We start from the raw sequence: 16,029 nt of genomic DNA, 5'->3' as shown, positions 1-16,029 counted from the left end.
AGACTAATTTTTATTGATAAAAACACCGGGAAACATGAAAAGTCCTATAACTTCACCTGTTCTGATCCTTGTGTCACATCCAATGATGAATTTCAAGTGAAAATGACAAATCAATCAATGCCAGTTCAAGAGTGATATTCTTACTGTAAACAAGTGAAGTGGAAAAGTGCATACGTACCGTGATGTCAACAGGTCACTGCTCGTGACCCCATTACTTCAGAATATTTACACATGAAATAACATCGCTGAGGCTGCTGCGTAACAGATGTTCTTACACGGTATATTGTTGTACAATCTCAGGACTCAAGGTCAGAATATTGATTCATTATTCATTTATTTATTCATAATTTATTCACTGGAATATTACACTCAATTGCTACATGAATAGTACGGTTTTACTGGCGGAACGGCAGTGAATTCAGGGAGAATTTATTCCAGCAATTGAGGCCTCTCGAAGTGTTCGAACATCTCTCACGAATTTCACACGCTTTCAGAATTGATTCCACTGCCGTTCGTTGTTTTACAATCGAATATATCTTTGATACCACCACTAATTTCATAATATTTCGTAGAAAATATATTAATGCTCATTCACACTCGTATCTTATGAGAAACATTTATATGAAGTGTCCATAATGTCACTGACATTGTAAAACATTTGAGACATTCCGCGGTAATTAATTTTCCATAGATATTCATTCTAAATTTACTGTGGGTAATGAAACCAAATTATACTGCATTGAAAGCCGGCTGAATTGACATGGAATGTCTCATTCTCATCGTGGAATTCACAACTTGAGTAATTAAAAATGCGCAATTACTCAAAACCTCTTGTGCGGAAAATTTCAATGAACATTCATTCCATAATTTTATGTTCACGAGATAAATGCTGCTCTAGTTTCATAAAATATTACAATATATTTCTCTAAATGGCGTACATCGAGTACTCGCCCTTTAACGTTTTCCACAGAAGGTATTCTCTTCAAAAATAGTTATAAACTACTGAGTGCACCCAATCGATGCTTCAATTCATGGACAGCTTTATTTTTTTTCCATCACCTTGATTCTAGATATGAGGAAAAAATGGGAAAAATAGGGTCATGAATGAGGTGCGCTGTCGATGAAACTATTTATTTTACTCTCGGGTTTTTCCGTGAAAATCCAAGGATCTTAATTAATCTTCCATCAGAATTTTCAGAGAGTAGCGTGAAATCATCAATCGACAGGCACACACACGTGACTGATTTTTTGTTGAGAAGAACTGAGGGTACAAAAGAATGACTGAGTCATTCACAATTTTTTAGAAATCCTTGGCTCATGAATAAAAATCATCTCGTATTATTTTCTTCATTGTTCGCTGTATTGAGACGCCGTCAACGCACTAATGCAGGGTGAAAGCATAGCTCATCCCGAAGGCTGCGTATAGCATGAATTATCCTCCCCCCTCTCCCTCTTTCTGTGTACACTCAAGAGTACAAAAAGCCAGCAGCCGTGTGTCACACTTCGCTTATTACCCACTTGACGCTCTGAGATTAAAGAAAACACTGACAATACCACTCGGTTTCATTGACACAAACACGTACACTTTTAATCGTTGACAATCGTAATCATCCACAGACGGCAAATTATCAACACAAATGGGGATGAAGAAATTATTGTGAGGAATTGCAGAAGAATCTCATTGAGATTTTCATTTTTTCATATATCCAGAGAATTCTAGCGAATCAGATAATATTCATGGTCTTGACATGAAAAAAAAGATTCCCATTCTTGCAACTAATTATACAATCGTTTTTTCTAACATTTCTATTCAATGGTTTTAGTGTTTGGACAAAAGTGTGAGACAGGATCAACAGATTTGGGATAGCAATTTTTTATGACGTTTCCGGGACACTTATCGGAAATTTCTGTCACGTTCTGCTGAAATTGCAGGGAATTTTGTCATTGAAAATCCACAGTTTGATAAAAAAATCAATGAAAACTTCAAATTTTAGGTCAATTATTTAATGAAAATTTATAGAAGTCATGAAAATATGTTCTTGAATTTTTAGTTGATTTAAAATTCAGCGTAAATTTGATTGGAGATTCGCGGGAGTTGGGGAATTCTCGATGAAATTTAAAATTTCATGATTGACATCGAATTTAATCTCGCTCTCCTAAAAATGACAATTAAACTGTCCATAAAAATTTGAAAAAAAAAATTAATAAAAAACTTTTACTGGATTTCCGGTATATTTTTTGGAAATTTTTTATAAAAAGTAACAGTTCCATATAAATTTTAAGGAGTTTCATAATCGAAACGTGAAGTTCACTTTAATTATTCCATGAAAAATAATAAAAATTCAAGTGAAAATTCAAGTAAATTGTGGCATTCTCATCTTCCTACTGCTAAAAAATTTGAAATTCCATTGAATTTCCAGTAAAATTTGAAATTTAATTATTTTTTCTCTCCCAAATGGACTTCAATGTCGCTTTCCTGAAAATTACTTTTAAAAAGTCCACGCAATTTCAATCTTATTCTAACAGCGTAGGAGATTCTGGTCAGGTACACTCTCCTAATTTTAATCATTCAAACTTGCGTGACATGAGCACATGGAAAACCACCAGTGCTGTTTATTTTCGTGACGCTAGACATTAGAATAATTTAGAACGTGCGGTTCTTCTGGGGTCTGGCTCGAGTAACGCAATGATATTATTTCGTACGCGTTTTGTGCACACCTCAAAACTGGGACAAGATCCATTGTGCGTTCTCGTCCCGGCTGCGTGCATCGTGCTACGAAAGCACGTGCAAACAATAGTGGGAATATACTGGACAGTATTTTTTTTATCATCTTGTTTTTATTTCCCTCGCGTTTCTCAATGTGTGTCTCTGCCCTTTATGGTCCAATGTGTAACGTAGCTATTGTAGCTACTGTAGTTTACGGTAAATTAATTACAACTTATAATAGACATCGTTGGTGCGTTTAATCTCTAGGTGTGACTGAGGGAAAGAGTAATCGAAAGTAATTACTTGTTGACAACGGAGAGTTATTCTATATTGTGACAGCAGAGGTGCATTTCACTCGTTTAAAATTTCAAGTTTCTGATCCGGAAAAAAAATCGCGGTTAATTTTTGGGAAATTATCCACATTGCTAACGATAAAAAACGCCCATCGAGGACAATATTTAATGCTTAACATTCGATAAAGAGAGGAAATTTGTTGTTTTTTCCCTTTCAATTACTCTTTACGGATTGAATAGACCGACGTTATGAAGTACCTCGCAAATTCTTGAAGCTTTTAACAAGTCTAATTAAGAAGAAAGTTTCGTAGATCGCTTTTTATCATATGGATTTTATTTCCCTCGTGTTTCTCAATGTGTATCGCTGCACTTCATGGTAAAATATGGATCGTAGCTATTGAGCTTCGATATATCAATTGTCGTTCACGGTAAATTAATTACGACTTATAATAGACATCGTTGGTGCGTTTAATCTCTAGGTGTGACTGAGGGAAAGAGTAATCGAAAGTAATTAATTGTTGACAACAGAGAGTTATTCTATATTGTGACAGTAGAGATGCATTTCACTCGTTTAAAATTTCAAGTTTCTTTCTGATAACTGGGAAATTGTCCACATTGCTAACGATAAAAACTGCTCATCGAGGGCAATACGAGTATTGCCATCGAATGCTTACGTTCGATAAAGAGAGGAAATTATTGTTCTTTTTTCTTTCAATTACCCTTTAGGGACTGAATAGCCCGAAGTTATGAAGTACCTCGCACTGTTAGGAAAATTACTCTTGAAATTTCAAGCGAAAAACCTCAAATTTTTTAACAACGACTAATTAACGAGAAATTTCCACAGATATTGTTATTGACAAAGTAGTTGATTGTTGGAATATCCAACGAGCTTCCCATTTTCACGTCTATACAACAATTAGAGGGATTGAAAATTGGATTAAATTCCAAATCCAGCGATTACTTTATTTTCAAAAAATTTCCAACAGTGCGGAGAACCGTTTATTATTCCATAAAAATTTATAGCTCTGTGCATATTTGGACAATGAGTGACGGGTAATGGGGCGCTTTCAAGAGATACCATATAGGCAAATTGGGAGAATTCCCGTCGTGAAATGATGGAAAATGCTTCTTTGTTCTAAACCCTCTCAAGAAATTAATCCTTCCATTTCCGATGAGAATCCCACTCTCATTCTTCACTTTCCCAGGATAAAATGGCGGAAAAAACTTCACTTACTTCAATCGAAACCCGGAATTTTCCTACATGTACCCCACCGCCCCCCCATCCTCACAACCCTCGAAGAAACATTTGCATAAAACTGCAAAAACTATCGACCATTATTCTCGTACTCATGTCCACGGGAACCCTTAATACCTATTTAAAGCTAGAACCGAAGTGCCTCGATTGTTCAACACCCATCCCACATAGCAACTAAAATCTTAAACATCTACTGAACAGCAATCGCGAGGATGAAGAAGATGAATGTGCTAATAGCCACGGGCACCCGATCATCAGCGCCGGCGATGATGACCGGTAACTCCGGCGCCGTGCCATTCATGTGATACTGATAGCTGAAATTATCAATGACCAACCGCGATATCCTGTAATTAACCTGTCTGGGATCGATCTTATTGTGCATGAAGTTGTGAAGTGCATTGGTGGTGCACCAGAGGTACCCATTGTCATCGATAGCGAAGCTGTCGGGCCACTGCATCCTCACGTGATCCCTCCCGATGATTCTCTGGCCAGTTGTGAAGGAGACGTCCCTCTCCGAGTCCCAGAGGGCGACAGCGTCATCAGCGAGAAGACCAAAATACAGAGTTCCATTGGCTGACATCATCATCCCGTCAGTCTGCGAGCTCTTTCTCCCGACTTCCCGAATGTACCTGTCGATATTCGTGACGCCTTCCTCTTTCAATGCAACGGTATTCACTGAGTAAAGGTGATAAGACGACAGCGGACAGTAGTAGACGTATCTCTCGTAGGCGTCTAGCGGGGACAGAGCGATGCCATCGATAGGAATTCCCTTGATGACCCTCTCATCACCGATGAAGAAGTCCTCAGCTTCCTTCTGCTTCTTCATGGAGTCGTGCCTAACTTTCCACGATCTGTTCTTCTCCAGGGAGAAGACAATGATCCCGGGATCGCGGTCATTTGTATCGGAGATGTAGGCGAATCCTCCGTCAGTGCTGTCAAGAACAATGTCATTGAGGTAGGATTCATTGTGGGGAGTGACACTCTCCGGGAATGGAATGTTCCGCAAGACGGCTCCGTTGTTCTCCAGATCCAGGATAACCAAACGAGGATTGCATCTTGCTTTGGGCTCGGTGGTCATCGTGGCTGTTCTCCCAGTGTCCAGGACCCACATGCGTCCCAGGGGATCGATCTCCATACTCTGGACAAATTGAAATGCCCGGCAATCCCCCACTGTTTGCATCTCCCAGGTCGGGTATGCTTGGAGTTTCGGTGGAATTTCCTTCATTATTAGCTCCGAGGGTATCACACCCAGGGTTACTGGCACACCTGGCTTCCATCTGGGCACTGTTAGGTACATCATACCTTTCCATACCTTGATACCCGCGATCGCGTTGTTCACTGGGACGTAATCGTTTCTATCGAACACTTGAGTTTTTATTTCGTCCGAGGGCCACGCGATTTCTACTATCTTCCAGCGGAACCTCTCGCCGAACTGGTGCGCCGCGGCTGTCGCTATCGCCAGGTATGCCAGCAAAATTTGTGCCTTCATCAGCATTTTTAGAGAATTTTAGAAGCTACCGGGAGACGATTGAGGTGGAATCGGACACTTGAGATGAGATCGATATTAATGTTCACTTCGGGACCCACTGACACTTTTTATTTTGCTGTTTTGGAATTTATATGGGAGTTCGTTGGCAATAAAAACAGAAGCCGGAGACCGTTCCGCGCTATTCTTAACCGCGTGATCTTATTCAACCGCTTCACCGGGCTTGCGCCGACAATTCCGGTACCTCGTTTGTATGGGTTTAAATCCAGAAGTTAGATTTTTCGCGTTAGACCAGTTTAGATAGACGGTCCATAGCGTCGAACGTATAGGTTTTGACTGACGGCGGCGGGAAGTGTGCACCCAACGAGGCGTCGTTTCCCCCACACGTTCAACTACTCAGCAATTCCCCCTTCGTCACCCTACTCCGGTCTTCCCTCTTCGTTCAACGCATCTCAATGTTTTGGGTTTTGTGGATGCTTTTCGAAAAATTTTGGAATTCAAGGAGACAGGTGACATTTTTCGATGAAATTTCTGATACAATTATTGAAAATTTTTATCAAGTGGTAGTTCCACTGAAATGTCAAGGTATTTTGTTTTTGAAAATTTAAAATTTTATGGAAAAAGCATTGAGACGGGAAACTTTAGGTCCATTATTTTGTGAAAATCAATGGAAATCACGTACATTTTTTCAATTTAATGAAAATTATGTAGAATTAGATATTGAAGGTTTATGGTTTACTGCACTGGTAGAACCGTAAATAAACCCGATTCCGTAAGGTGGAATCGTTCCACCTTTTCTATCAGTGTGCTAAAAAATTTGAAATTTCATTGGATTTTCAGGGAAATTTGAAATTTTATAATTTTTTTCCCCTAAATCCGACTATAAATGTCATTTTTGTGAAAATGACTAGAAAACTCTCTTTAATAATCCGCATGGAATTGAACAATCCATTCAATTGAACTTTCAATAATTTTTATAATTGTATTGAATATTCCAGAAATCAACTATTTCTCAATCAACATCTATGGAAATTCCATGTTAACCAGTCATTGTTAAATTTTCAAGATTTCTTTTACTGATTCGGGGTTTCATTTCCACTTATTTAGGAACTTTCTGCAATTTCTTAATATTTGAGACACTGTTATTCCCCGTAAATCGAGAGATTTCGGGGTCAAGTTGCTGCGGACGATTTCACTTTTCGTTTCACTTGACTTAAGTTTATGAAAAAAGAAACCTTTTGCGATTATTTTCCACCTCTTTTTTTATTTGTCTATACTAAATAGATGAGACGGGTGCGGCATCTGCTCAATTATCCGTCCGCCGGGGATTATTCTAAGGGATTGAAAAGAGGAGAAAGGAGAACTCAACCTGTGTGATTCAAAGAGATCCGCACAAAGAGATTCCCAGTCTCTTTCATTTCATCGGGTTTCGTTGTCTATTTCTCCCGTGTATAAAGGGTGCAATGGGATGGCACATGATATGGGTCGGGTTGCACAGAAGAACTATAAAAAATGCGTGATAAATATCGTTGATGGTTATCTGAATGGAAATAGATTAAATAAAACACTAGTTTCATTAGGAAACCGATAAACCTCGTTCATCCACGCACTCCTCTGCAACGTTGACTGCTCAATCATGACTTTTTTCTCATGTCCATGTGTTTGGCAAGAACTGAGAGGAATGAACCCGCACCGTGGAACTGTGCCAGGGCGTTTGGTGGCCTTCGCGACCCTTTCAGCAATGTAAACAACATCGGATGAGTCCTGAGTAATTTTATTACGCGGATTGTACACACGGGAGAATTATTGAGATGAAATTTACGGCGCAATTTATGATGATTGAACTCTCCCTCTCTCTCCCTCTGTTTATGCAGACTCTCCTTCATCACTGGTGGAGTTAAAATCAATGAGGAACAAAAAGTCAATAAATATTGCACTGAAGCCAGACGAATAGCGAAACAAGTGGGAAATTGCTCTTGTATTGCATATAGAATAGTTATTTTTGCACGTCATTTCCTTTCATCATGTATAAGTTATTGTTTATCACATTTGAAGGAACCACCAGAAAGCTCACTTTCAGGGAAATTCATGAAAAATTCGAAATTTTCAACAACCATTATAAAAATCAAATCAACCAATATAGCGTAATCATCTTTTAACTTCGACTTCGTGACATCAAAACAAACATTTCAAGCTATAATTGAAATCATTTGAAGAATAATATTCCAAGATATCCCCGAAATTCTGGTCTTCAAAAAATACAAAATTTTTGAAAATTTTCAAATAAATGAACATAAAGATTATTGCCATCGCCTTAATATTCAAACTCGTCATCAAACCATTCACTCATTCATTCATTCATTCAATCAATTCAGAAAATTTTTTTTAGTTATCGCGACGCAACCGATTTTCGAAAAGATTCGAAAGTTAAAAAAACTAATCGATGAATTAAATTGTAATCAATGGCGATTGATAGGGCTCAATAATGCCAACATTTGAAATAAAAAAAGATTCAATTTCATCCATTCATTAACGAATAATTGAAGCAAATTTTGTTACATACGTACACACGTACCCGCACACGTAGGGACGAGGTCTAAAAATTGGGTTTTCGGACTTTTTGGGTCATACTGGGCCGATATAATAAAAAATCTAAAATTTAGAATTGAAGGATTAGGGGAGGGTAGGGTAAAACGGACCACTGACAGAAAATTGATAATTTTTGTTTTTGCCTCCGAATGGAGCAAATTCGAAGTCATTTGTGGTTTGAGGTGATTAGAAAATCTGATCAGATTGCGATTCAACGACACTTGTTGTCTATAAAAGCCCTGTGACGGTTACGATCCAAGAAACTCACTTTTAATTCAACACATTCAGTGTTCCTGATTTGAAGGAAAGAAAAAAATCAACAATTAACAATTTTCTGTCAATGGTCCGCTTTGCCCTACCCTCCCCTACAAAGCTTCCATTCGAACGCAACGAAAATTTCTTCGCGTCGTCACGCGCTCGCTAATATAAAATAAAAGTATTGGCGAGGTAATAGTTATGCATGAGTCAGTGGGTTGGCTACTGCAAGAATGGATATTTGCTATGTGTTACATCAATGACAAAATGACGCAATGTTTTTTATTTTCCGTCTGGACTAATGTGTGTAAACGGAATTCATTACATATTTTTTGTTACGAGTTAGTTATATAATTCCATTTTTGTCGCTGGTTGGATATGTCATGCGGTGAGCGATATTTCTGATGGCAATTTCCTCGTGACGAATTCACGGACGTGGGTTTTATTTATACTGAAGATGTTCGAGGGCTTCATTCCACTCGAGGGAGTGACTCCCTTGACCCATGATTTTTTTTTCTAACCCACGCACTTCATGGCTCTTGAGGTGGCGCTGACCTTGAATAGGGATGTCATTAGCAAGTGAATAGGGGCTGTGACAATGCTGGAGTGGAGGAATGTTTTTCGGGACGTGATAATCTCTCTAGTGGATAAATGAGATGTCGTGACGCTTGCAGTCACAATGTTGGGGCGATTTTCAATTTGGAATAGTATAAATAGAATATTCCCCTCTGTGTCTTCTAGAGCTTTGATTTTCCGTTGCGATTTCTCTATTCCCGTGCCCCCCGGACATCTTTTTTTGTTGCCATTTGTTTTTCATTGATAGTCGAGTACATCCAGAAAGAGGATTCATTTGAATTTTTTTTATTCGTTTGTTTAGATCAAATGAACTCGCAGTGAAAGGTTTGCTCAATGTTGGAATTGGTTTTCATCCGTTTTTATTTTCTTCAAATAAATAATTTTTTTTAATAAAAAAATTTTTCCTTGATCCAAATAGAGACTTTATTAGTTACAACCAATTTAGTAACATGGAATGTTTTTTTTTCATATAATTAACATATTTTCAGTGGAATAACAAATAAGTTCACCCATTTCCGAGGATAATATTGTTGAAATGAATCGAAAAATTGAAAAAACAAGTTTTATTTGATTTAAATGCGTCATGTTTTGTGGACTTCAACAATTGCAACATTAATTTCATGGAAAAGTAGTTAAAATATTTAATAATGATCAATTCATATGGAATATTCAATCTAAAATTATCTTACAGTACAATTATTGGAAAGTGAATTTATCACGTTTAAATATTGAACACTCAAATTCCCATGAATATCACCTATTCAGGAAAATCCTTGGACCCTGAAATTACTCATCACCTCGATTACGGTGAATTGACACAACCCTGAAACTGAAAGCCTCGACATTCATCTCAAATTCCTAAAAAAACCACAAAACAGTGACCACAACACAGAGCAGGTTTCGATGACGCAGTGAAAAAATTCAGTAGTGACTTGCGTAGGAGTTTTTACACTGACTCCATTTATCCTCCAATTAGCCAATAAGAGATGGGGTATTTCTAGTTCTAGTGCGTGCGCCGGCCGTTTTCATGGGAAAAAGTCACACATTCTCTCACGTATATGCCGTAAAATTCACTGTACGACGTAATGAGTCAGTTGATTCGAGCGGTAGAATTGAAATAAGATGAATTCTGAAAAGAGAGAATTTAGTTGACCCAATTCTACTGAAAATTACGAGTTTATCGTTGACCTTCTGAACTGGCTAGAAATACCTTGAGTCGAATAAATTCGTTTTTATAAGGGGAAAACGTGAAGTAATAGAAAATTCATCTAGAAATTTCAAGAAAAACATTAGGGAGGCTTAACGGCGACTAATTTTTACGAAGGAATCAGTTACTTTTGTGAATATGCAATACAAGTAGAATTTTCAGGTTTATACGGCAAAAAAATTGATGAAATAATGAACATTGAGGAGTATATCCTGTTCTGAATTCTCAATTTCCAGGAATTTCACGAAATTTCGTATTTGAAAATCCGCAGTTGGTCACCAAAATAATTAAAACGGTAAATTTCAGTTCAATTATTTAATGAGAATGAATAACAACTAAGAAAATTCTGTGTAATTTTGTGCTGACTACTCGTGTTTCGTTCGGAAATTTAAATATATCGAGGAATTCTCGTCTTCTCCCTGCTAAAAAATTCGGAATTCCACTGAATTCTCAGTGAAATTTGAAATTTCAGGGTTTTCCTCCCTAAATTCAATTTAACGTCACTCCTGAAAATTACTACTGATTTGTCCATGACATTTAATTCTTTTTCTGAAACATGAGAAACGCAAATTTGGTGAATTTTCAAGTCATTCCATTACCAATTTAACGATAGATTGAATTTAGATTCACACCGCGAAGAACTCATCCAATTCTTATTTAAATTTCGGAAAATTCTAACAGTGTGATGATGAGACGGATATATTCGCTCCGAGTAAATAAATCACCCCCACAATATCGCAAATAAAACCTTGATTAGATTTAAGATAAATAACCCCCTGTGCCTTCATCAATTACCTAATGAATTGCACTGACGCTTGCCTTATCACTCTCCCTTTCCTTTTCCCCCTCTGAATTGAGTCAACAACTCTCCCGGCCGTCCACCCGCAATTCATTGCCCTGGAGCCGTCCGAGTACATTCTCCATTCAGGTGTATTCACTCTGATTAATTGTAAATGAAGGCAAGCATGCAAATGTAGATCGTTGGCCTATCCACTACAATAGGCGGTCTGATGCATTTACAATCTCTCACCGAAGAATTATCTACTCATCCTATTCTGTACAGTAAAAGGCCGCACCCTCACTTCCCGCTTCCTACTGGCACACTAACCGAAACAACATCGCTTGGACTGAAATAGAAGTCCGAGAGAGATGTAGGAAATAAATTCAGAGCGTAAGAGCGGGATGAGAGGAGCAGTGAGGCAGAAAACTGGGGATGTAAGAGGAATCATGAATTAGGTCGCTGTGTGGGTCATTTGGTTGAGATGATATCATCGATTGATTAATCAGAATTTTTTAGCACAAAATTGACGATAAAAAAGGTCAAATCGTAGATAATGCAGAGTTGATTATTCAAAATGTGAATTACCTATTTGATAATAATAATAATGATAATAATAATAATAATAATAATATTTTTCTACAGTGTAGGAAATTCTTTAATGAAATTTGTGGTACACTTCTCGAAATTTTAAGGAATTATGCCATTGAGAATTTAAATCGGTAGTGAAAAATGAATGGTAATTCTAAATTTTAACGAAATTATTGCATGAAAATCAATAGAAATCAGGAGAGTGCAAGTAAATGTATTCTTGAATTAAAAATTGTTTGAATATGTAAACAATTGTGTTATTAAGTACTAAATATTCATATTTTCATTGAAAATTCAAGTGAAAAGTCAAGTTGGGTAATTCCCGTGTTCTTGCTGCTAAAAATCGGGAATTTCTATCTAAATAACGCAAATTTTCTCGAATATTTCAGATTTATCCTTTGCAATTGACAAATTTGATGATTTAAAATGTCGAGATTCATACTTCAGTCCTTATGAAACTGTAAAAGTACGTTATTTGTTATTTATTTATTACAATGTCCGCAAATGTTCCTCAATTTTTCATATTTCTCCCTCGCAGTTGACAAAGTTGATTATTTAAAATGTCGAGATTCATATTATTGTCCTTACGAAACTAAAAAGTCCATGGAAAATCATCATTTTCTGAATAATAATGTTACGGAATCGAATGGTTCAGTCTATCCTCTTTCCCCGCTTTGGTAAAATACAAGAAAGTTGATTGTCATTCTCTGACGTTAGGGAACAACTTCATGTGTGATTCATCTGTGTTCCATGATTGATTCTGATGAACTGTCGATAAATACGCCCCTTCGGTTGATCCCGGATTATTACTCCATTAAATACACCAGTAATAACAACAATTATCCACTCCAATAGTTTTCATTAGACTGGGTGAAGGTCATGCAATTGCTGTGTTGTTTGAATAGTTCTCTGAATAATTTCATTCAAGTTCATTTTCATTTTGTCTATTTATTTATTCTCATTTCCAGATATCGTCTCGTATATTCTTATTGACCTCTGTCAGCGCCATTTGAGCAGACGCGTTCACCTTCGATTACAGATTACATTAGCATAGTGAGCCCATACTCCATCAAGCCGGGTCTTGATTCAGGGGTACACAGCGATGGAAAGATTACGCAGCGTGACTCACACAGCTGAATGAGTCCCTTGCAATTTATGATTTAATGTATTTCCCTCTCTATCATCTCCCATCGGCCATTAACTACGCGTACGTGCGTATGAAAGGTTTTGGTAGTTGTCGCAGGCGTAACGGGCCACTAAACAATGAAATGAATAGAAAATGTTCCGTTGTTGGAGGGGGGGGGGGCAGGCTGAGGGGGAGGCATTCAAATGAAGCACGCATAGGCGGTTATGCTGTCACTCGTTAATGCGATTATGCGAATCACGAATAGGCGAATGACCGTGGATACTTCCCGCTCAGTTTAATAAACACATTCTTTTTTATCTGTGGAGAGATTCTTCGCTGCATACTGGTTAAAAACGGGGTGTGGATGTACGCGGGCGTGATTGAGCTGCGTGACTACTACTAGGTGAGCGTGACTATATTCTTGAAAATAATTTCACATTGTTGGTGACGATTATTAATGAGATGGAGTGGCATGAGAAAATGAAAAAAATGGGAGAATTGTTATTTTCACTTATTCGGTAATGAATTCCGTCGAGGGTTCAGGAAGTTAAAAATTTCAGGGAGAGTGGAACAATTGTTATGAAGTAGCAATGCATTTCAAGAAATTGCGGGTGAATTGGGTAACAATTTATTCGTTTTCATTCATTATTTTGTCAAGGGAGAATAACAATATTTGAATGCTATTTTGGTCTTGAATTGGGACATAACTGTTGATTGTTTGGGTGGAAATGGAAATGCAACTTTAATGGAAAAAAAAACAACTGAAAGCTCCAGTGGAATGCGAAAATGAAAAAAGAAGTAAACTTGTTATTTCTACTTATTGGGTAATAATCCATCAGGGATTCAGAAAGTTGGAAGTTGAGAATGTCATGGAGACTACAGCAATTGTTATGAAGTGAAAATACATTTCCACGAAATTGCAGATGAATTATATAACAATTCTTTCACATTAATTTATCATTTTGTCATGTACAAACAGCAACATTTGAACGCTATTTTGTATGGTAAATTGGGTCGTTGCGACACGTAATTGATGAAAATTGAAGGCACACAGTTGCGATAGTGTTAGCAATGCAGCCTAAATAGAATTCCTGTGTATATTTGATGTAGTCACACGCGAGACGATGTTATAATGCCAAACACGTGACTCAATCCATCCCTCCTTATGTTTTCCACCAACAACCCTTTTTGTACACGACATTTTGAGGTCTTATTGGCGCAAGGAGGAGTGACGTTACATGTAATGTGCGTTCAGACGTGCAGTGATGATCGATCGCGGGACAACTTTTCCAAGAACCCCGTTTTATCTGAACACCATGTGTGAATATGTACACCAATTCTGGTAGTTCGGTTACTCTGTCTCAATTCAGCTTCGGGGCAATCTAGATGATGAATGTGGTACAGCAGCATGTCACTTTGAGCCGCAAAAAATTTTGTTCATTCTCTGTAGATCGAAGAGTGCTAGATTGTGTCATGTGTTCGATAAGCGGAATGGGGGTTGGAGGTGGGTGGGCTGAGGCATTATTGACCTCGAGATTGCAAAGACTGTTTTTGACACAATGGAATCTCAATACTTTTCATGAACACAATTCGTTGGTATTTTACGGTGAAATTCCAATCTTTAGTCTGTTGATTTTAGAAGAAAATGTTGAACTTGTTTTTTGTAGGGAATTTCAGATAAGAAGAATTTTTAATGTTTTCTAATAGAAATCATTTGCCCATGAATTCAGGATATAAGCACACTTCTTGAAAATTTTTGCCAGGTCACAATTTCACTAAAATTTTGGGGAATTCCGTAATCGAAAATTCACAATTTGATGGAAAAACCGATTGAAAATGTAAATTTCAGTTAAATTATTCCACGGAAATCGATGTCCCGGAAATGTGGGTAAATACACTATTAAATTCTCAATTAATTGAAAATTCATGATTTTTTCTCCCCGTGTATTTCAAAATCTTTCAGAATATTTCAGAATCTTTCTCAAGAAGTACACTGAAAAATCAGATATATTTTTTCTATTTTGCGTCTAACGGTTTAAAATATACAATCAAATTAGGCCGTCAACATTTGAACAAAATCATTGTAAAACATTTAGTAACCTAGGGTCAAATGAGGCATTAATGGAAGCTCCGACGTTAAATTCAAAAAATCGGAAAGGATTAAAAAAAAGGTTAATACGCTTGAATCTCCTCAAATCTATTAAAAAAGACGAACTACACTGATAGAACGGATTAGTTATTGTTAACGAATGGATTTTGGTTGGAGGTTAGGGTCTATTCGGTCCCACCAAATGTTCATTCGTTAATAGTTAACGAATGTGTATTTGAGGAGCCTTGTTTGACTTGACTTTCGCCATTCAAGTGAACCATTCGTTAACTATTAACGAATATTCATTTGGTCATATTCAACTCTACCATTTGTTAATAGTTAACGAATTTTGTTTGGAATAAATGAATCATTCTATCAGTGTAGCAAATAATAAAAAAGTCACAAAATATATTCAGATCTGAATGAAAATCCTCAACGATTTTATCAGACACAATACATTTTCGGCTTCTGACCCTGCGAAAATGGGAGATGGGAGATTACACACTATGGGGCTGCAAAATAATGAAACAATTGTTGGAGGGGGGGATGGGGTGTGCACAAGTTTCTAGGGGGATTTTTACTACCGCGGCGGGAGGGGAGGGGGATGGTCATGGTCGTTATGGTAACCATACGCGCGTTGACGTATCATCTGGAGTAAAATAAGAATACTGTACGAATAACCACAGTGGCCTTGAGAGCTCACAGAGACCCAGAGTGGTTGAATCGAAAAGGAGGAAGTATTCATATCATCCGGTGAACGGTATAACCCGTACGTGTCTGGAGTCTCTCAAAGCATTTCTAATTCACATTCCATTAAGTGCTTTTTTTCGCCGGTTTTTATTACCTCTCGTAAATATTCCAAAGCAGACAGGCTGTAGCTTTGAAGGATTTCATGTCGTCAATTACATCGTTGAATATGTGGTTTGTTTTTTAATTCTATACTTACCTGAGGCTCACCTCGACCGCGTAGGGTGGGGGGTGGTTTTGAAGATGAATGCATTTATGGAAACAAATCATTGAGATGCAAATTGAATTGAATTAACATTGAACGGAGTAACGACATAACTGTTAATTGTC

At 37.4% G+C, this 16,029-nt stretch overlaps 1 protein-coding gene across 1 annotated transcript; it reads right to left on the bottom strand.

The window, feature by feature from the left end:
* Positions 1-328: 328 nt before the first annotated feature.
* Positions 329-6,065, bottom strand: LOC107048175 (protein yellow-like). Its single transcript, XM_015271240.1, has one exon. The coding sequence runs from the start codon at positions 5,748-5,750 to the stop codon at positions 4,446-4,448; it is 1,305 nt and encodes a 434-aa protein (XP_015126726.1). The 5' UTR covers positions 5,751-6,065; the 3' UTR covers positions 329-4,445.
* Positions 6,066-16,029: the final 9,964 nt, after the last annotated feature.

The sequence above is a fragment of the Diachasma alloeum genome, unplaced genomic scaffold, assembly GCF_001412515.2.
Source record: "Diachasma alloeum isolate Michigan unplaced genomic scaffold, Dall2.0 Dall_scaffold_00176, whole genome shotgun sequence".
Taxonomy (NCBI): domain Eukaryota; kingdom Metazoa; phylum Arthropoda; class Insecta; order Hymenoptera; family Braconidae; genus Diachasma; species Diachasma alloeum.
Note: the sequence above shows the minus strand (reverse complement) of the source record. Positions and strands in the feature narration are given on the sequence as shown.

Excerpts from the sequence above, each read along its gene's own strand:
- LOC107048175 (XM_015271240.1), bottom strand. The coding sequence starts at position 5,750 with ATGCTGATGAAGGCACAAATTTTGCTGGCATACCTGGCGATAGCGACA.